The sequence below is a fragment of the Haliotis rufescens genome, unplaced genomic scaffold (genome assembly GCF_023055435.1).
Source record: "Haliotis rufescens isolate VD_foot unplaced genomic scaffold, xgHalRufe1.0.p SCAF_19, whole genome shotgun sequence".
Classification (NCBI taxonomy): Eukaryota; Metazoa; Mollusca; class Gastropoda; order Lepetellida; family Haliotidae; genus Haliotis; species Haliotis rufescens.
The window spans coordinates 14,075,866-14,096,789 of NW_025963879.1; the positions used below are offsets into that span (position 1 = coordinate 14,075,866).

Below are 20,924 nucleotides of genomic sequence, written 5' to 3' on the forward strand. Positions count from 1 at the left end.
GTAGTCATAGGTTGCCAGACTTTGTTTCTCCTAGTGCCCACGAAGGACTTGTGATCTGTGTCAATCCCTTAAGTCCCCTGTGGGAATTCTGGATCAGGATAGGCCCCAGTACATCATACATGTAAGACATGAGTACATCCCTCTGGATAGCAATAACATTGTGATAATGAATCATGTCAATGCTTCTATGACATCTAAAAACTGACCTTGTTAGTCTGAGGAGAAAAATTATGAAAAGCTTTTCTGAAAAATATTAAAATGCAAAATTTAACGGATGCTATCTGCATGTTGTCAAACTGGCGAAATGATACTTGTCAAAGAAAGTATTCATACACAGGATCTGGAAGATAACCGAGCTTCAAATCAAATTTAACAACCCAATCCAACTATTCCAACAGTCCCATCTGTTTTCATTGGGCAGAAATAATGCAGCAAGCCTTTCTATACTTGAAGTACCTAAAACTAATTAATCAATAACAAAAACTCCTCGTTTTTGTACACTTCAAAAATATTTATTTCATTACATAACCATATTATAAAAAAAAGAAGTATATGATATATCAAGTTATATACAACATTTGCACCAAACAACAGGTCAGTAACAGCAGATAATGTTATGAAGTATTATCATCCTATGTCAAACTGACATATTAGAATCATATCAAATGTATAGATAATAAGGTCCACCTGCAGGAAGATATATCAAATATCTTTTACCGATGACTTTTAACATAGTTCACATGAACACTTACAGAAAATATTTCAAGGGAGAGTGTTTCAATATTTTCTCTGAAATCTTGTACCAAGGCAGTTGACTATGTTAGACATGGGGTTGAAGTCAAGTTCCTAGTTTCTTTAGTACACTCAGCCATAGCTTTAGCTAACAATATGAATTGTGCTGAAAATTATATATCAATCCATCTTTTGCTCCTGTTTGAACATCTAAGGACACCTCCAGTCAAGGTTATGTCATTTGAACTATCCAATCAGCTGATCAGGTGTGTGAACACAGCATTCAGACAAGCATATCTGAATTCTGTATCTCGCAATCAAATATAATTGGAGAGTTCTGAATGCAAAACATATAAATTAAATCTTGAAATTAATGCACGCGTGAATTAAATGCGAAAAATGCGAGTGGTCTTTGTTCGCATTAATGAAACTTCGCATTTATGTCTCAAAAATGACTATCAACAATCTGCATACTTTGGTTAGCGGAAATACCAACTTGAATATATACACAAACACAGTTTATTGAGCAGTTGTAACAAGTACACAATGTGAATTAAAGACTGGGGGAGTCGCACTGATTTTGAGTCGCATTTTTGGCTAGGGGTCAGCAGCATTAATTACAAGATTCACAGTATCTGCGCTATCATATAGTGGATATTTTATACATCCTTTTATTTCCGACCACCCAACAGGTTGTACTATCAAGGTCTATGTGTTTTCTGCCGATTCCCTTTGCCTTGACAGAGATTTCTGAATTAAGGTGGTAAAGAAATGAACCCGAATCATTTTAGAAAGCTGAGTTTTGATTGGCTCATCCTTCATTAGATTGGGTGGTAAAAGATGGCTCCAGGTCATCTGACCTGACCTACAGGTTTTTTTATTAGATCTTCATGAAGAGATGTATCATATTAGTGTAAAAGATTTGATTTCAATGAGGTTGTAGCTATAGTTTGTATCTATCAATATCAACCAAAATCACTAGACGCCATCACTGGCATCAAAAGCAGTACCAGTAATTACATTTTCACTTAACATTACCAAAACATAAGCAGTATGCTCAGATATCTTACCATCAGCTAGTGCTGTTGAGATCTAATCCTCAATGCTTTTGAAGTATGTGAAAATACTTTTAGAATATTTTCTGTGACAATCAACGGTCCCTGAACGTGACTACAATACCCATGTTTATATTTTTTTCAGATACTCCATAAAGAACAACCGCAATACGTGTATGAAACTTGAAAAGTTTACCATCGTCATCATATTCAGTCTGCTAGAACCCTAGCCTTTAGGAAACTATTAAATTAAACAAGTGTAGCTCAGCTGTTCAGCCTTATATCTCTGACACTGTTATTCATGTGTTAAACTGTAACAAGATTCTATCTAAAGCACTTATTAGTCATACTTGTAACAGAGAAGTGGAAACATCCAACTGACTGTCATCTGACCCCAGGTCCACACTGACACACCAGCCAACCCTTGAGTCATACTTCCTACAGTTATATCCAGGGTGTTTATCACCTATCTAAGGTTAGACTAAAAATACATGTTCTATAATGAGTGGTGCAGACAGTATAACGGTATATAATAATAATGAATATTAGAGATAGAGATATCTACAGAATTACCTATGAGCTACCAGAATTAAGGAAGTATGTGTCCCGAGTAAATTAATTTTGTAACTTCTGAACCTTGGCTAAAAACTATTAACATTAATTCACGAAGGACAGATAATCCAAATTCCTTGTCATGAACAATGGCTGACAATGTGTTCATATTACGTCACATTGCTATGAACCTCTTTGCAAACAATAGTTACAATGGAACAAATTTAATGAACTAGCCAATCAAGGTGAAGCAAATATCACAATGATCAGTGAGAATTACTGAAAATAATTTCTCCAATATTCCTGCAAATATTGTTATTATAATACCCTGTAATCTCCCTTTGGCAGTGAATTTAGACAAACTGACATATCAGTTACATATAACTCACATATGCTTACTACCGGTAAATCTTCACCTGATGAAGCGTCAACATGTCTCATGTTTTCCTTCTAAATGTCTATCAATGACTCAAACTGACAAGAGTTGCTTCCCTTTGAATGAGCATCCACAGAAGTACATTGAACTAATTCTAAACTGCTTATCTTGGAATATAAGGTTCCGATTTTCTATAAGAATAAATATACCAGAATAAAATGTCTAATTGTTGGACATAAAACCAGACCTTCGACAGGTGATTATGAAGTTTGAAGCTTCTACAAAATTAGGCTATTTTTATGACAGCATACAGAACAGAGAGGCACCATCACATTGGCTTGTGATTAAGGAATAGTTTGCTGACCAACACATGGAACAGAGAAACACAAAAGTCCAAGATCTAAAAGAAGCTAAACTGGTTAATTTATTCGCCATTTGTTTTATCCATTGCTCCATTAAGAAATTCTGGAGTCATTATTAAAAATATCTCTGCTTTCAGCACCACTGCTCGGTTATACAAAGCTAAATAGGTCGATAGTTTGTGGTTGTATAACGATGATCATTATTTGATTATTGCCAGAGAGATAGACAAGCTGATTTGGCAAACATATATTATCATTAAATCTTTTGCAAAAATATATTTCAGTCTGAGATATTTTTGCAGGCTGCCTGTAACAAAGTTGTTTTCAACTGTGGCGTTGTGAGCAGCAAACACAGCTGTGCGATATGCATCTATATAAGCACAGTCATTCTTTCCATTATGTGTCCTTGAACAGAGTATTTGATGCAGAGTGTGATTTTTTAAATATTCCTTGCCAGACAGGCTTTCTTGTCAAAACTAATTGTGTCTCCTATAATAAGTCAATAACCCTCCAGTGTGACAAAGTTCAAACAGAAAGCGTACCTACATGTTTATGTTTGGGTTATTAAAGTGTAGTTGAATAGCTTGAGAGTGTTTACTTCTGGCTGACTCCAGACTCTGGGCTAAACTGTTAGATAACTTTACCTTGGAAAATTGGGTTCCCAACATCTGAGGTATAGAAGAGGTGAAAGGATAGACAGACTAACATAACATTTGGACATGTCAAACTTTCTTGAGTAAATGACATTGAACATATTTGTCTACTACATATGGTGACACCAGCACTGGGCTTGTTGAAAGACAGCATATACATGTACATAATTATATTAAGGACAGACATTTTGTATTGTTTCTAATTTTTGATTTTGTTGTCTGTAGGTCAAAAATAAAATATATAATAAAATGCATCGTAAAGTTTGATTTGGATCGGTAGGTGATAAAATAAATAAAATATCTTTGCTTGGTTTGGGTCACTGAATAGTATAAACTAAAATTCTGAAAAAATTTGTTTTAGTCATACAAAAATTCTTAGGATTATTTTTAGTGTCAAAGTGATCTTCACTGTCAGTGGTATGAAATAAATCACTTGTCTTTCTGATTTTTTCTTCCATCTGAATTTTCAATGTTTAAGGTCAGCGGATCAATAAGCCAAGCCAAAAATAAAGTGAGGCCTAAATAGCCTAACAACTTTACTGTAAAAGTTTTGTTCCAGTCAATAATCCTAAGGCTCACTTAGTTATAACACAGGCCAGAGAGATGGTGAAAATAGCTGGCAGATAGAACATAACTGACATTTCCCCAAGAGATATTAGATATTCACTATACTGTATGTCACAAACCTGCATCTAAGCATAGCTTGATATTTGTTTTACGTAATATGTTGTTTAGATGAGCAAGTAGTCAGAAAATTCTAAACCTATTATTAGTTTTGTTGCCTGGTAACATGACTTGAGTGGTTTATTGGTCAGGCCATGCCTCATACAAATCAGGGTCAGAGGACCACTTATCTCAGAAATGGAGGGACATCTTAAATGCAGATGGATCTGTTGATTGTGGTAATATGCAGTGTGATTTCAGCATCCCTTGCCCACAGTCTGGCATGTAGTTGTTGTTATTATTATTATGTTGTATTTTTTCACAGGTCAGTTCTGACTGACTTGCAATCTGAAGCATTGTACAATCATTCAAAGTTCTGCAGATTAACATACTGTAATCTAATTATGCTAGAATTACCATTATTTACAGAGCTGAGTAGAAAAATACATTGCCAACTACAAGTGCGTAGTGTAAAATGTCAATTCGTTGTATACCGCTCCAGGATCCTTGAGAGCCAATCACAAGACCTGACACAACATACACAAAGGAAGCAGCGAGTCCGGCGACGTTCCACGTTGTATAGGACACTGCGATGATTGTTAACATGGCGAACCCACTACAAGCCTCATTCACCAGAGAACGCTGACTTTCATCGAGCAGCTTATTGGTAAAAATCACGCCCAGTGAAAACATGAAGTTCAGATTCATTAAATACGGCATAACATATTTACAGAATCCAACAGCCACCAATGGCATGCCAGCGATTCTTGCAAACCAAGAGAGATACTTGTGAACATTCGTGATGGTTCCTCCTGGAGCTCTGGACGAAAATCTGGCAACACCTGCAGCAGCAGCAAATCCCTGGATCATGAATCCCAGAGCTGCGAACATGTTCTGTACAAGCAGATACTTGACCAACCAGAAGACAGACAGTGCCAACACCATGTCTGACACGGCTGTACTCATCATACGGGCCATCGTGGACGTCAAGGTACAACGTTTCCTTCTAAATCTGAAAATGACAAGAAATATACCAGAGTCTGAACAGTACTGTACAAAAACTGTAAGGGATACTGCGTTCTATGAATACTCCTAACAAAAATATAAGAAACAAAAATTATTTTTATGTCTAACTTATTCATCAACATTGTTGAATATTCACAAAACATATAGCCAGACAGTCGGAAAAAAGTTACCTGCCCAGTTAGAAAGTTGCCAGTCCAAATTTTGTAAACTGAACGGACAAACTCTTTGCAAATGATAATAAAATCACAGTCAGTTAAATGGTTTGGCTGCCTCACAAGCGTACGACGCACTGTTGTGAAGTATGTTTCAAAGCTTCATGCATTTTTCTAAACGTTATAGCATTGGCTACAGTAAGATTTCGCAAATGAGTCAAATGGATGTATTTGTAGATCATCATGTCAGGTAATAGGAGTCTCTTGGAAGTCAAAATCACTACCAATTGAACCCGGCATAGCTAAGGGAGGCAATTCTGCACTCAAAGATGTGGTGCCCAAGACCACTCCTTGCATTCAAGATTATTGCAGTTATATAGCAATGTGCATGCACGTGTGTGTGCGTGTCTGCTTGTACTAGTCCAGACTAATCCCGGTCTTTGAGTGCTAGTAGATGGAGATACCATGCCACAGTTTAACATGGTAGTCAGTAGGGCTTGGATGAGTCCAAATTTACTACCTGAGGTACCCGATCCCCAATTACCCGACCCTACCCGGGTACCCACTGTAGGTCTCAAGAGTTGGGAACAAAATGTCTGATTGGGAATTGTTTTACTGCAGCCCTGGTCCAAACTATTAATAAACATGTTTCAAACCATCAGATCATGCATACACTGAAGCTCAAACATATACAAGTCAAATGGAATGTGTACATTGTCAGAAAGAAATGCAAACATTAATGAATGACTTTTAGTGTAACTACTGAGTTATAGTGAGTTTTTGGCATATATATCATAACAATATATCACTTGACTAACCACAGGTCCGGATAGTACTGTGGTTACCCGGGTCCTAGTCAGGACCCACCCGACCCAAGTTACCCGTAGTCAGTATACTGATTCTGAACCAACCAGTCCTTATGTGTTTTTACAAGTATTAAAAGTGTCTCATAGGTCAAATAAGTCAGAAGGTTGTACATTCCAGTCATCAATTATTGATATATTATATACACTATGCACAACTAGTGACAAATGTTAATAAACAGTTGTCTCTGTGTGTTTATCATGTCATCACAGATGGGTGTTACAGCATAGCCAGGCAGTCATGAAGCATGAGTTCACACATACCTATTTGATTAAACAGCTTACCAACTAATCCTTTTGATATGGGTCTGCATCAGGATTAGTGAGAGCCGATTACTGATGACAAATTGAAATTTGATCAATTATCCTACAAATTAACTTGGAATACGTACACACTATAACTGAGTATAGCCACACAAATCATAAAAAAACCACAATTCCCATTAAGTTCGCTTCATAATGATGAGAACCTGGGATATTTTCAATTGAACCAAACAGTAAATCATGCAGACAACAAATGCTAAAACACTTTGTGACTTACTGTGATTGGTTCCATTGAAAATGTGCCAGGTTCTTATTATTACAATGCCAACTTTATGGGGATCAAATTGTGTCTTGGTTTGTCACTTGTCTGGCTATTTCTTTTTAAGGTATTTACATATTTCATAGTAGTTTTTCTTTTGTAGGCCTGGTACAGTCAGGTCCTCACTGTATAAGTCTCTGATTTAATAGAAAACTCATAAGAAGAGTGAATTGTTTCATAGGCATTACTTAGAAGTTGACGGATGACAAAATGGACACATTTTATGGATAACAATTACTGTAAAGGCGACGTTTCGGTATAGATCCTTATACCATTGACAATCAAGACAACCGTATAAGGATCTATACCGAAACGTCGCCTCTACAGTAATTTTAAAAGTTGTTATCCATAAATTGTGTCTACTTTGTCATAAGAAGTGACAGTCAGTTCTAAAATGTCCTTATTCATAAGTCATTAACAAATGATTAGAAAATGATCTGATTAAATGACGAAACCTAAATAAAATGAAAAGTAAAATGAACATCTTGGCACTTCGACACCAAAAAGGTTTTATCTACAACAGGATACATCTGATCGAAAACAGGGCAGTATTACCAGTTTCTCGACACACTGTGGTGTGATATATATACATTTTACACGTGTGTGCTATTTACAGACTTTGAGATCAATACATGTGTATTTTACATTGTAACACCATGCGAATGGAATCAATTACTGAGCAATACACGTCCAATACCTGTGGTAAACAACTTTATCTGCTTACCGGTGACTTGCAGTTGTATATTTCTTTCCGTCAGTCAGCAGCACGCTTCGTCACTGGCCAATCACAATGCACTTGTATCAAACCGGATTGTATTGTGATTATTTCAGCACGTGGATTTAAGCGCCATTGGATCAAACTGGTTTTTACTACACGGGCGCTGATTGGACTGAGTGACGGCTCTCTATCAATTAACCAATCAGATCGCGATATACAGCAACTGGTGCTTTACCGGCTTTAGCTCCACGAAAGAGTGGTTGAGTAACAAAGAGGGCGCCACTGCGAAAGCAGATGACATTTTGCTTGGATGTCAAGAGAAAGTTGTAAAGGAAATTAGGCGACAGTGGTCTATGTTATACTTTGACAGATACTTCGAAAGAAATCGTCTTACGGTTTTGGAGAGACCAAGCGGAGTGTTACAGTCGATGGGAAGATCACTGTCATATCTTAAAAGTTGACGTGTTTATTTCTCTCGGTTGCATTTCCTCGTTTGGGCCACTGCGACAGCAGCTGTGCAGATCATGTGAGCGCTCTGGACGTCGGCGCGTGGTTGGATCGATTTTCATTCAAAGGAATATCCCTTCTACCGTTGAGATGTTGCGCCTCTTCAAGAGAATATAGTAGCATCTCCGGTTGTGTGTGCATTGTTTGAGGAATCTTTGGCGCAGAGGAAAGCTTAGAGCCATGTGACCGTTTTGGCGGTGCCAAGATTTTGGAATTCTTTTGTGATTGTGGATTGTTTGTATATTGTTGGAGTTGTGTTGATGAAATTTGAGAAAGGGGCTACGGACCAACTCGCACAATGAATTCAAAGGTCACAAAGACAGTTTGTTACTCCTTGTTTAGGATTCTGTTACCATTAACCCTTTTAGGAGGTAAGTGAAACTCGTACTATTTTTACCCGCATTGATTGTTTATTAATAGCAGTTAGTTAATAATGCGCTGTAAACAATTCATCATACAGATTTGATTTTGTGTCGTATTTTAATGATACATTTTGACACATTCAAGTTATATTTGATAGCATACATGTTTTAAGAGGATTAATTGGACCATCTGGTTTTTATGAAAAAGTAAGTTTACAGTAACTTGACTTCAATCACATTGGGTTGTGTAATGTAAGAATGCTGTTTAATTAATTCAACATTTTAACTTACAAAATATCAGAATCAGTGTAAATAGGAAAACAAGTCAACAATGCTCATGCAGTCGGAGCAGATTTATTGATTGGTTGAGCATGTTGAGACAGTAAGAAACGAATGTCAAAGAAATTTCTGTTATCATTGTTATGACTGATTGTCCAATGGGTTTAAGTCAGTGATTATTCGCAATAACTTCATATGTTTAATTTTAAATTTGGGCCATTTTAGAAAAAGAGCTGAATAAAAAGAGTTTCATGTCAACAATTTCAAATGAATTTCAACAATGTAACCAAGGATTAGTCAGTAGCCATGACATCTGTTTCATCAAGTCATGATTTATGTACCAGCAATTCCTATTTGAAAACCAGTGCTCCAAGTTCCAGAATTGCCAACACAGCCAAACTTGTATGACATTTCAGCTGTTAAACCAATCTAGTATGTGCTCAGTGGCAAGTGAAATGTTCTTCACAAGTGTCGGGTCACAGAGTGCATTGCTGCTGCGAATGGGGACATTAGACATCTGGGCTTATGTTTTTTCTCTATGGGTAATTTATAGTTGTGTATGAAAGTTATATATGGTGTGCTATATTGGCCTAGTTAAAATTATGTGCAGACCATTTGAAAAGATCACACAGAATGTTTTGGTAGTATTCTAGCGGTCTGCCAAATGTTTTAAAAACTACTACCGAACATGGTGTTGAAGTTCATTTTCAGTAAATTTTAGAGATTAAAAACTGAGCTTACTAGACTGAATAGAATTTTATGAGACTTGGGATTCGGACAAGCGGCTATAGTCGCAGACTGGTGTAGTAGCACATTAAACTAAACATTGTTGAAATATAATGTTTCCATTGTTGACTTTGGCTTGTGTAAGGGGTGAAACAGAACAGGACAAAAGTATAAGATTGATGACAAGTGTGCTACCTAACCCCTAACCTGCTCAGCGGTATGTGGCGACTGTAGATGTAGACTATAATGTGTGCCATGTTTGACTGCAGCTGCGGTGCTGCGTTACAACGCCCTGTCGTTCCTGTACGCTGTGTTCCTGCTGATCACACCTCTACTCAGCTATCCCAGTGTCAGCTCTATCAAAGGTGAGAACACATACATAACACTGTCTTGTAACACTGTCACAGTCTTGAAACTTCAACGGACCAGGAGCTGACTTCTGGTCCATAGAGACAATACAATCAGGCAACTCTGGGTCCTATAGTGACAATACAAACAGGCATCTCCAGCTCCTATAGTGACAGTACAATCAGGCAACTCCAGGTCCTATAGTGACAATACAATCAGGCAACTTCAGGTCCTATGGTGACAATACAAACAGGCATCTCCAGCTCCTAGAGTGACAATACAATCAGGCAACTTCAGGTCCTATGGTGATAACACAATCAGGCAACTCCAGGTCCTATGGTGACAATACAATCAGGCAACTCATATAGTGACAATACAATCAGGCAACTCTAGGTCCTATAGTGACAAAACATTCGGGCAACTCCAGGTCCTATAGTGACAATACAATCAGTCAACTCCAGGTCCTATAGTGACAATACAATCAGGCAACTCCAGGTCCTATGGTGATAATACAATCAGGTAACTCATATAGTGACAACACAATCAGGCAACTCCAGGTCCTATAGTGACAATACAATCAGGCAACTCCAGGTCCTATAGTGACAATACAATCAGGCAACTCCAGGTCCTATAGTGACAATACAATCAGGCAACTCCAGGTACTAAAGTGACAATACGATCAGGCAACTCCAGGTCCAAAAGTGACAATACAATCAGGCAACTCCAGGTCCTATGGTGACAATACATCAGGCAACTCCAGGTCCTATAGTGACAATACAATCAGGCAACTCCAGGTCCTATAGTGACAATACAAACAGGCAACTCCAGGTCCTATAGTGACAATACAATCAGGCAACTCCAGGTCCTATAGTGACAATACAATCAGGCAACTCCAGGTACTAAAGTGACAATACGATCAGGCAACTCCAGGTCCCAAAGTGACAATACAATCAGGCAACTCCAGGTCCTATGGTGACAATACAATCAGGCAACTCATATAGTGACAATGCAATCAGGCAACTCCAGGTCCTAAAGTGACAATACAATCAGGTAACTCCAGGTCCTAAAGTGACAATACAATCAGGCAACTCCAGGTCCTAAAGTGACAATACAATCAGGCAACTCCAGGTCCTATGGTGATAATACAATCAGGCAACTCATATAGTGACAATACAATCAGGCAACTCCAGGTCTTATAGTGACAATGCAATCAGGCAACTCCAGGTCCTAAAGTGACAATACAATCAGGTAACTCCAGGTCCTAAAGTGACAATACAATCAGGCAACTCCAGGTCCTAAAGTGACAATACAATCAGGCAACTCCAGGTCCTAAAGTGACAATACAATCAGGCAACTCCAGGTCCTAAAGTGACAATACAATCAGGCAACTCCAGGTCCTATGGTGACAATACATCAGGCAACTCATGTAGTGACAATACAATCAGGCAACTCCAGGTCCTATGGTGACAACACAATCAGGCAACTCCATTATTAATGTTTCAAACACTTTTCCTGCTTCAACCCAAGTGGTCCTGCTTCTGTCTTGGGTCTGTATGCATGGTGATTAAGATCAGCAGATTGTGCTGCTGCATTTGTTTTTTCCTGTGACTGTAAACTGTAAAATTGTGTAAGATCAATACCAGCTGCTCACAAACTGCAGGTCTACTTACAGAATCAGTAGATTTGTTACGCTTGATACTGTCTGATCCACTGGCTGCAGTGCTTGATGCTTCCTCATGTATAGCCTGGGTCACTAAGAACTTTTGAGTAATATTTTGAGTATTGATTCAATAATTACCAGAAATGATGTCCTATTATACTTTGATGAATAGCCATGATAGTACATGTTTTACATTTGAATGGAGGTTTAACCACCATTTACATGCTTATTTCCAAGGATGCATAAGAAGGAAATCATCTTGTTCAAATAGAGAGCACTTATGAAAGCTGGAAAGACCTCCAACTAGATGTCAAGCTTTGAGATATGTGGCTATTCAGGATAAACGTGTGATACATGTGACCCATTACTTACAGGGTGAAGTACCCTTTCAACATTAACTACGGTTTGTTTTAGTGATAATTATGACTTTGAACAGGACGTTCAGATGATGTTGGTACCTTAAACTTACATATAACTTATAAATTCTCTTAATACACTATACATTTCTCTCCTCTAAAAGTGTTTTTGCTGTTGCTGATTGTGGACTTGCTTTTTCATAGTCTTCATTGGTTTTGGTTTCATAAAATACATATATACCACACTCATAATGCAGGGGGGCACGGGTGGCCCAGTCGTCTAAGGTGCCGCGATTCGCTGTGCAGAGTTGCGTTCCTTGGGCACGCAAGAAACCTATGATTGTGGGTTCGAATCCCGGTTCGCCCCGATTATGTTTCTAGGTTTGTCAGCACCATACCCATGCTCGTGGGTTTCACCGAAGTGGTAAACGTCTGAGACCTGCATCAATTCGGGCTTTCCTCCCACATTAAGATGACATGCCGCGATATACCGTATTCGACGTAATAAGCGCCCCGCTCTAATACGCGCCCACGGTGATATTTGCGAATATATTGCCATTATTGGCTAGTGAACAATCCCAATTAGCACCCGTTCTGATTGATCAATGTTCACAAGACTTATTTATTCGCGTATGATACGCACTCGTGTGTTATATGCAACCTTAATTATGGGCAATTAAATTCTGGGAAAATATATCTGTCGTACATGAACATGAAATTTATCTTTCAACTCTGTTTTTTTTTCCCACCAAAATAATATTTTAATAAGAGCCCCCTATTTCTAATTTTGAGAGCGCTCTGGGCGCTTATTACATCGAATACGGTAACTGGAATACTGTTAAAAGCGGCGTTAAACCAACACACTCACTCGCTCACTCATAATGCAGGACTATCAGTCCTTGGACCCAGCATAAATATTATGGACATACGTGTGATTACACATAACCTTGCAATTGCGAAATGTGACGCCTGTTAGAATAGTAACACAAAGCACATTTAGCACAAATTTTTTATGATCTTTTCCCTTGAATGCAAGAATAAATATCATAATTGGGAAAATGTTGATTGAGTAATGATTTGAGGTTGTATTCAAAGAAAAAACAATATATGAGAAAATTAAAATTGTTCTCAGACACCAGGGTGTCCAGAGAAACCAGGCGTCATGGAAGTGTTTAACTTAACCATGTTAACATCAGAAATAAATAAAATATTTGAGACACACATATCCTTCCTTATTACACAGGGAAAAAGGAAGCTACTGTTAGCTGCTAAGAGTCACTACTTTAAAACCAACTAATATGATTTTACTCGATACAGATGGCGTGAGGATATTTTATTGATTTTTATCAACTTTTTATAGGACACTCTTCTTTATGTTATGACTACCGGTAAATTAGAAAACTATCTTTAGGTCAGTTTGGATGACAGTCAGTAAATGTCCTAGAAAATAAACCAATCTGACTATACTATATAGATATGGCATTGCTAAGAAAAAAACAACAGCAAAATCAATTTTGATAATCATAAAAAGACAAGGAGTATAAACAATGGGTTGCATCTGTGTTTTATGGGCTGTGCGCATGGGCAGAAGGTCCATTCATCTCTTCATTGACTTGCTTTGATCCTTTGTACGCCAGACACTAAGGCAGATCGCATGAGAGCAGGTCATACAAGCAGGTGCTTCCCCAGCAGATGGTTCATCCATCTCTACTGGACACTGCCATTCACAGACAGACTGTAACAGCCCACATGTGTTCCAGTGTGGACACCTCTCAGACAGCCTTGACCTTTGCATGCACTTAAAACATGCCCTCTGGCCTGTGGCTTTCAAGCCATATGTTCCAACTTTTGTATGCTGCCCAGTTAAACTCATGGCATGGCAGATACGAGAACCAGCTTGTTTTAAAATGGCTGTATGATTCAATATTTGTGTATTGTGACTGAAATGCCAAAATTAGAGCCCTGCAGAGTTTGTTTCTGTTTAGGTTTGTAGAATTGAAAAAACAAGCACAGTTTTCAGTGGCTATAAATATTGACATGTTTACTCTTTCAATAATACATTGTGATATTTTGTGTTGAAAGTAGCAGGTGCTCATTCTCAAAGGCTGAGAATGATGTCACATTCCTGAGATGAACATTCTCGTGTCTAATGCTAGATGCAGAGGCATTCTTTTGTCTTGAAGGGTTCTTGTGAACATATTGTAATGCACCTAACAGAAAGTTCCTGAGTGAATCTCTGTTACCAAATGTCCATTTTCTTTAAAGTATGAGTCTGGTGTCTTACATTTTAAGTATGATATAACGTACAAAGTGTGGTTGTAGTTTGTTTTTTACGAAAAGGGGTGGTTTTGTGATCACAACTTAATATCCAAGTGCTAGTCCAATGTTCAAAGCAATTTGTATATCATAGTTGTGTTAAGGGCTGGAATGAGTCCAAATTTACAACCCAGGTACACAACCCCCTATCTAAATACACTAAAAACTATTTAGATACACAATAAAACATTCTGATTATGCTGAAGTTGAATGAAGCTTTATCTTTATAAGGGGAGACCTGTGGGTCCCCAGGTCCAACTCAGGACCCACCCGACCCAAGTACCCAAGTTACTCATCCCAGCCCTAGATGAGTTATATGTGGTGATGTAATGTACATGCCCAATCATATATCCAACTTCCAAATGTATCTATAGAATTTAGTATGAATCACAAGGAGGAGGATAGGATGCACATCCGTGCACACTCACCCTCCTCCCGCTCTGGTTCAGCATCCACTTTCAGCTGCATTCTAATGCAATTGCACACTGAGCCAAACATGCTGAAATAATTTCAGTTTTATCATACACATTATCACACCACAGGAACCTTACCAGGCACCAACTATGCAGGACATTTTGCTCTATCACCTGTGTAGTAATGTGCATGTGACATGTATAGAAAACACCGTCTATGAAACAGTCAGGGTTTGGCATGAACACCGGCACCAGAGCAGTTTTGGGATGAAGTGCCAGTGTGTTCAGGCTCCTGAGTATGGCAGTAGCCAGCTTCTGCCATGTTAGGTGGTCACAGATGCTAGCAATTGTGTTGAATATGAAAGCTTGTAACCTAAATACTTCCTATGTGTATTGCTTGGCAATACAGAATGTCAAGCAGCTTTCTCTGCATCCAGGTTTGTGTAACGGTCTCTTCTAGAACTGTTGTTCAATCTGTTGTATTGGTATGCAAAATAGTGCATCTGCTTCAATAAATTGTAAGTTGTCATTAAAGAGATTTGAAACTCTGATGTATGAACTCTTGGTTCTCCTGATCAAATTCCTAAGATTCCGTAGCTTGAATATTAAAGCTGCATGAGGTCTACCGTAATTATGCTCCCCATAGGGGGGTTTCTTCCTGCCTGCCTGGTATCACAAGGCCACTTCAGACTATTACACTCTAGGTATCGGGTCAGTGAATTTTTGTCTGGGATATATTTCCAGCTAGTTGTGGTAGTAGTAGATTTAAGGGCAAATTTATGTTGTTTATGGTCTGTAGCTGAAAATATTTGCCTATTTAGCTTTTCATAATATATTGCAAAAATAAAAGTAGCAGTGGGCCTGGGCCATGTTGTTGGTAATGAAACTTGTAGGGTTTTAGTTGGCTTTACCTGCTTTTAGCTTAGCCATATCTGGTGGTGGTCTCCAGAATCACCCCTGTAGGGAATTGAACCTGGACCTTTGAGATGATGAGCAAATGCGTTAACCACTAGACTTCCCCACAGCTTTTGTAATAGGTGATGGTCTTGAAAGTCACTGTATGGTTTCACAGTGAATGCTACAGAGGAAGGATGTCATTAAAGAGCTACTGGCTCCTCTCACAGGTTGCAGATTTATAGATCCATCAACATCTAGGTTAGAATATGTCTTCAGCAACCCGCAACTAACTGTATAGGGTGGTCAGGCTCGCTGACTTCGTTTGATGCATGTCATTGTATCACAATTGTGTAGATCGATTCTCATGAAGTCATTCACTGGATTGTCTGGTCGAGACTAGATTATTTACAGACTGCTGTCATATAGTGCAGCATTAAACAACAAACACACAAACAGTGCAGATTTATAGAGGACGATGCTCCCTGGTCTGATGTCCAGTTTGTCCCTATTAATTTCCCCAGTCTCGTACTAACTGTCAAGTGGGCATGGCAATCCCTGTAAGGTAACCATTAACTTTCAGATTCACCTACATGATACAATTTGAGTTGGGTATTTATGTAACAGGTAACCAAACCTAGCCATTGTTTCACTTAATTGTGACCCAAATGTTTTCACATCTGGAAATAGCTTTCAACACGTTCAAGATATCCATATTTAACATTTGGAAAAATCTGATGTTTCCACATATCATTGTTGCTGTGGCTACTCCTACACATCAGAAATATTGCGACTAACATCAGATAAAAAGGACACATCTGTGTTTAACATTATATCTTTTTAATCATACACAAAAAACAACCCTACCTACCTACCCATATCCGAAACACATATTTTCGTTGTTAGGCCTTAGCAAACAAACAAAATGGACCATGGCCGAGTGCCTCTTCAAGCTTTATAGGTTCTTTTGATTTATCCTCACACTGTCACCTCAGATTAACATGACAAACTAGGCTAAATCTAACAACACTATCTTAGATTATGAATGCTTCAGTTGGTACAGAATCTCAGGTGCATGAAACTCCGTCTGAAAGTGTCATTATTTTCACAAAACTTAGTTGACCTCCCCGTCATCCTGACTCTGTCCTTATGGAGCCCTTATCACTGTTGTTGTCATGTCCATATTGATCTTAATCAAGGCAACCCTCCCAGGTGTTAACAGACTGCCCTACCTGTGTTTACCTGTGGGGTCAAAGGTCAGCCATCACATCAAGCCAGCTATATGTTCCCAGAGTTAACACATTGCTGGAATTTTTGGTACTGTAATGTGTTAGTTGATATGTCAACATGAAGATGCTGTAGCATATCTCTGTGTAGAATGGAGTTGGGCTGATCTCATTTAGCATCCACTGTTCAAATGTAAAAAAAAAGTGTAAATTGCTGACTCGTCAGTTTAGGGCTGTGTGATGTGGTAGTATTATAATGACTAATAGCAGCCTGCAGGATTATGAAAAATTATTTTAGAATCTGATGACTGATGGTTGGAACCCCAGATTCACCATGATTTTTATTCTGATGAAACTTGTGTATAAAAATACCCATGCAAGTATATTTTACACATTGAGAAATTGGGCTTTCTTCTCACATGAAACTGACCCACTATGGTTTGACTGAAGTACTGATCACAGCATGAAACTCAACTCACTCACTCACTCAACATACTTTGTTGTTTAAAGGTCGTAGTATAAATTATTAGGCCTAGTTATGTTAAAAACTAGCAAAGGGCAATTAAGACAGTGATGCCTAAGGTCAGTAAACATAATTATTGGTTGTGGTTTGTGATAACAACCTTTATGCACTCTTTGATGGGACAAATGCCAAATGTTAAACATTTGTTGTACTGTATAATCATATGATATTTCCTACAGCTGGCAAGAATCACTTAAATCAACTTGTTGTTGATCTGTCCCTATGTGTGTACTCAATCCTTGATTTAACATGTTTATGTAAATGAATCTCATATAATTATTTTTGGAGCTGTAAAATACAACACCCCTCTTGTCCGCAAAACAGTAACACAGTTGAGGTGTCATAGCTGTGTTGTTAGCAGATACTTACTGGGTGTTGGCAGTATATAATCGATGCGGCTTTAGTTAATGAAAGCTGTTGCCAGTCAATCAATATTTGAATAAGGCATGTGGAAATGCATGGCTATGTGTTTGTGTTATTCCAGGAATAATCATATATATCAGTTGTGTGTTAATAGGGTGTGTACCTCAGCCATCTGTCTTCAATGATAGATATTTTCTGTATAATGAAATGTTTTAATAAATATTTAGCAAGAATTCATTTATGTTTGTGGACATATACACTTCAGGTGTGTTGAGAGGTGTCAGTTTTTGTAAGAGGAAACTTATTTGCACTAAGTGCCCATATCATACTTGCAATCGCTACCAAAATGATTGGGAAAAAATGAGTTCACTGTAAGAAAACCTCTTGTTGGAAATTGACATCCCATCGGTGGTTACATGTAATATATACTACTCAAAAGGAGTTAAGGATCACCTGATTCTTTCATATTACTATAGTTAGTCTCTTATGGTATGATAGATTAACAATAGTAATATGAAAGAATCAGGTCTGCCTTAACTTCTTTTCAGTAGTATACATATTACTTATAACTTTGGACAGTCATAGTGCTAAGATTACTGTATAGTATGCTGCCATGCAACCCGTGAAGATCCGGGGTAGAAATACTAGAATAGGTCTTCAGCAACCCATGCTTGCTGTAAAAGCAATTATGTTTGTCGTAAGAGATGACTAAGGGAATCTTTTGATCTTTTGTGTACCTTTGCTTGTTACAAGCGTCGACTTACATGGCGTAAGAGGCGACTAACGGGATGGGGTGGTCAGGCTAGCTGAATTGGTTTATGCATGTCATCGTATCCCAAATGCGTGGATAGATGCTCATGATGTAAATCACCGGATTGTCTGGTCCAGACTGGATTATTTACAGACCGCTGTCACATTTAAACAACAAACAAACAATACTTCAGAATGACAGCTGTTATGCATGACAATCAATGTTAGACTAACATCTAGTCTCTGAAATGAACATATCGTACATAAAAAAACAGTTGTTCAGTTATCTTAATAAAAATATAATAAAAAGGAGCCCAGTGACTCTCTTCATTTGCAGTGATCTAGACTTGCCAAACATTATAGACTTGCATGGGCTGTATTTGATATATATTTGTATCAGGGTCTGTAAGACAGACTAAATCAATGTATAAATATTCACTTATATCTATGTATCAAAGCCATTACGTTTTGCACATGCATGTACAGAAATAAACATTTGATGAAAAGCAATAATTTGAAATTTTGATAGCAATGTCTATTTATTTTGCAAACTCCTCAATTCTACACATGTGAAACCAAGTTGAAGGTCACATTGTGGAAGTGATGTTGGGGTATCTCTTTGATAAGCTTAGATTCCTGTTGTCTGTGGAAGCTTGTACTTATCACAACACTCCACAAGCTGATCGCATATTTATCACAGGCATTGATGTAGTAAACCAGATAAGGGCACTGGGCTGAGAGGCATTACCCTGAAGGCTGTGTATATTTGTTATCCAAAATGTGCACTGCGGTAACACCTGATGGGTGAAGTCCAAGTATTTCTAGAAGTGCATTTCCTGTACAACTCGATACATTGCCTTTAATGAGGTGCGCTCCATCAACCGTAGTGTTGAGTTTCTCTGCTGTATGATGTATGGGTAGGATAAGGTTTATGATCCACGCCTGTCTGTTAGTGTTTGAGGCATCAGAGAGTTGCCAGCTTCTTGCAGTCTGGCTTGTGTGACATTGATGGCTGCTCTGCCATTATTCAGATGCTGCTGAAATCTTGAAGAGACGCCTACATGAAAGGGTGTGACTTGAAACAGTGCTTTCAGTTTGTGTGAGTGTATGCTCAAACAAACATGCATAGTGACATACAGAACATCGCTGTAGGGGCAATGTATCCTTTCATCATGAACTTTAGGATTTGCTGAACAATAGTTTGGTCAATTGTTAGTTCTGCACAAGTTTTTTTTTTTAAAAGTACAGATTTAAAAAGTTAACTTTATATAGTTTAGCAAGAATCAAAACATATCAATCTGTTAAGCTGATTGGACAAAGTTTCAGCGTTGAATCTCTAACTAGTGTCTTTACATTCAACCTTCAAGGAAATAATGAACCTCATGGAAAGTTTATGATTTGTATATAATAGTTCAAAAGGTAAAGACAAAACTAGATTGTAAATCTTTTTATGGCTAAAAGGTTTCACCAGGTATGAATGTTGTTAGTTGGCTGTGAATCAAAGGGGCAAAGTGTTAGTCAAGGTATCCCATCATGCAGCTGGCTCTCAGCATCACCCAGTGGTAAATGTCAAGGTAGGTGTACTCCCAGAGTTGGGAAGGCGGCTGTCAGTACTGGTAGTTTACAGTAGTCAAGGGACATCTGTTGCAGCATACGCCCACAGGCCTGAACACTTCAGTGACCATTATAGCGCCTGATCTGAAGTGAGGAAGGTTGCATATTGACTATTGAATGCTATAGGAAAAGCTATTTGGTACTTATCAGTTGTTGGGTAGTTAGTTCTGTTGGGAAATACCTCTGTCCCTAGATGCCAAAAATTCGTCTTAGTGCTGTGACTTTTGTAAGCCTGTGCAGTTATGATGGGTGGGCGGTTGGGTAGCCTAGTGGTTAAAGCGTTTGCTCGTAAGCCAAAGGCCCATGTTTGATTCCCCTCATGGTACAATTTGTGAAGCCATTTCTGGTAAACCATCCGTCGTGATACTGCTGGAATTTTGCTAAAAGCGGCGTAAAACAGGACTCACTCAGTTACGATGGTAAGATCGCCTTAGTGTGGAAGGTCCAATAGTTGTAGCTCCAGTTATTAAAAATTGAGATTGGCTGGTTACAATGGCTGCTGGAAAGGTGATTAATATTATGGTTACTACCTAGGAAGACACTACCTGTCTGGTGAGACACTGTACCCTGACCGCATTACCTGCTGTGTACACCCTTCACTACAGGTTTGTCTCATCCAGTCATCTAAAGCAAAGCCTGCCAAAGTGGTCCACCAATATTCAGTTACAAATACACCAGTTTCGAGTTGAGCTACGAGACAGAGCCTTATGACTTTATAAGAAAGGAATCAATAAGTTGGTTTGTTCTTGTCACGTCATCCTGAAAATGTTAAGTTCCAGATAGGGAGCAATTAAATACTGCGCCTCCTGATTGGGGGGATTGTTTTCTCAGAACTCCCTAATTGCTCCATTT

At 38.3% G+C, this 20,924-nt stretch overlaps 2 protein-coding genes across 11 annotated transcripts in view; one reads left to right on the forward strand and one right to left on the reverse strand.

The window, feature by feature from the left end:
* Positions 1-496: 496 nt before the first annotated feature.
* Positions 497-7,848, reverse strand: LOC124148286. 2 transcript variants are annotated; one of them, XM_046519305.2, is made up of 2 exons: positions 7,742-7,848; positions 497-5,405 (listed from the first exon to the last, which is right to left on the reverse strand). In XM_046519305.2, exon 2 carries the CDS (start codon positions 5,369-5,371, stop codon positions 4,817-4,819), a length of 555 nt encoding a protein of 184 aa, XP_046375261.1. In that variant the 5' UTR covers positions 5,372-5,405; positions 7,742-7,848; the 3' UTR covers positions 497-4,816. The 2 variants fall into 2 exon arrangements, with proteins under 2 accessions (XP_046375261.1, XP_046375262.1); XM_046519306.2 differs by having other exon boundaries at positions 7,715-7,800.
* A 144-nt stretch (positions 7,849-7,992) lies between these two features.
* Positions 7,993-20,924, forward strand: part of LOC124148246 (piezo-type mechanosensitive ion channel component 1-like) — a 118,618-nt gene continuing 105,686 nt past the window's right edge. For all 9 annotated transcript variants that reach the window (XR_007221946.1, XM_048398910.1, XM_048398912.1 and 6 more), the window contains exons 1-2: positions 7,993-8,613; positions 9,879-9,974. Coding sequence is in view for 8 of the 9 variants with exons in the window: in XM_048398910.1 (XP_048254867.1) it covers positions 8,541-8,613; positions 9,879-9,974 (169 nt within the window). In the remaining variant the exon portion in view is untranslated. The remainder of the gene's footprint in view (positions 8,614-9,878; positions 9,975-20,924) is intronic.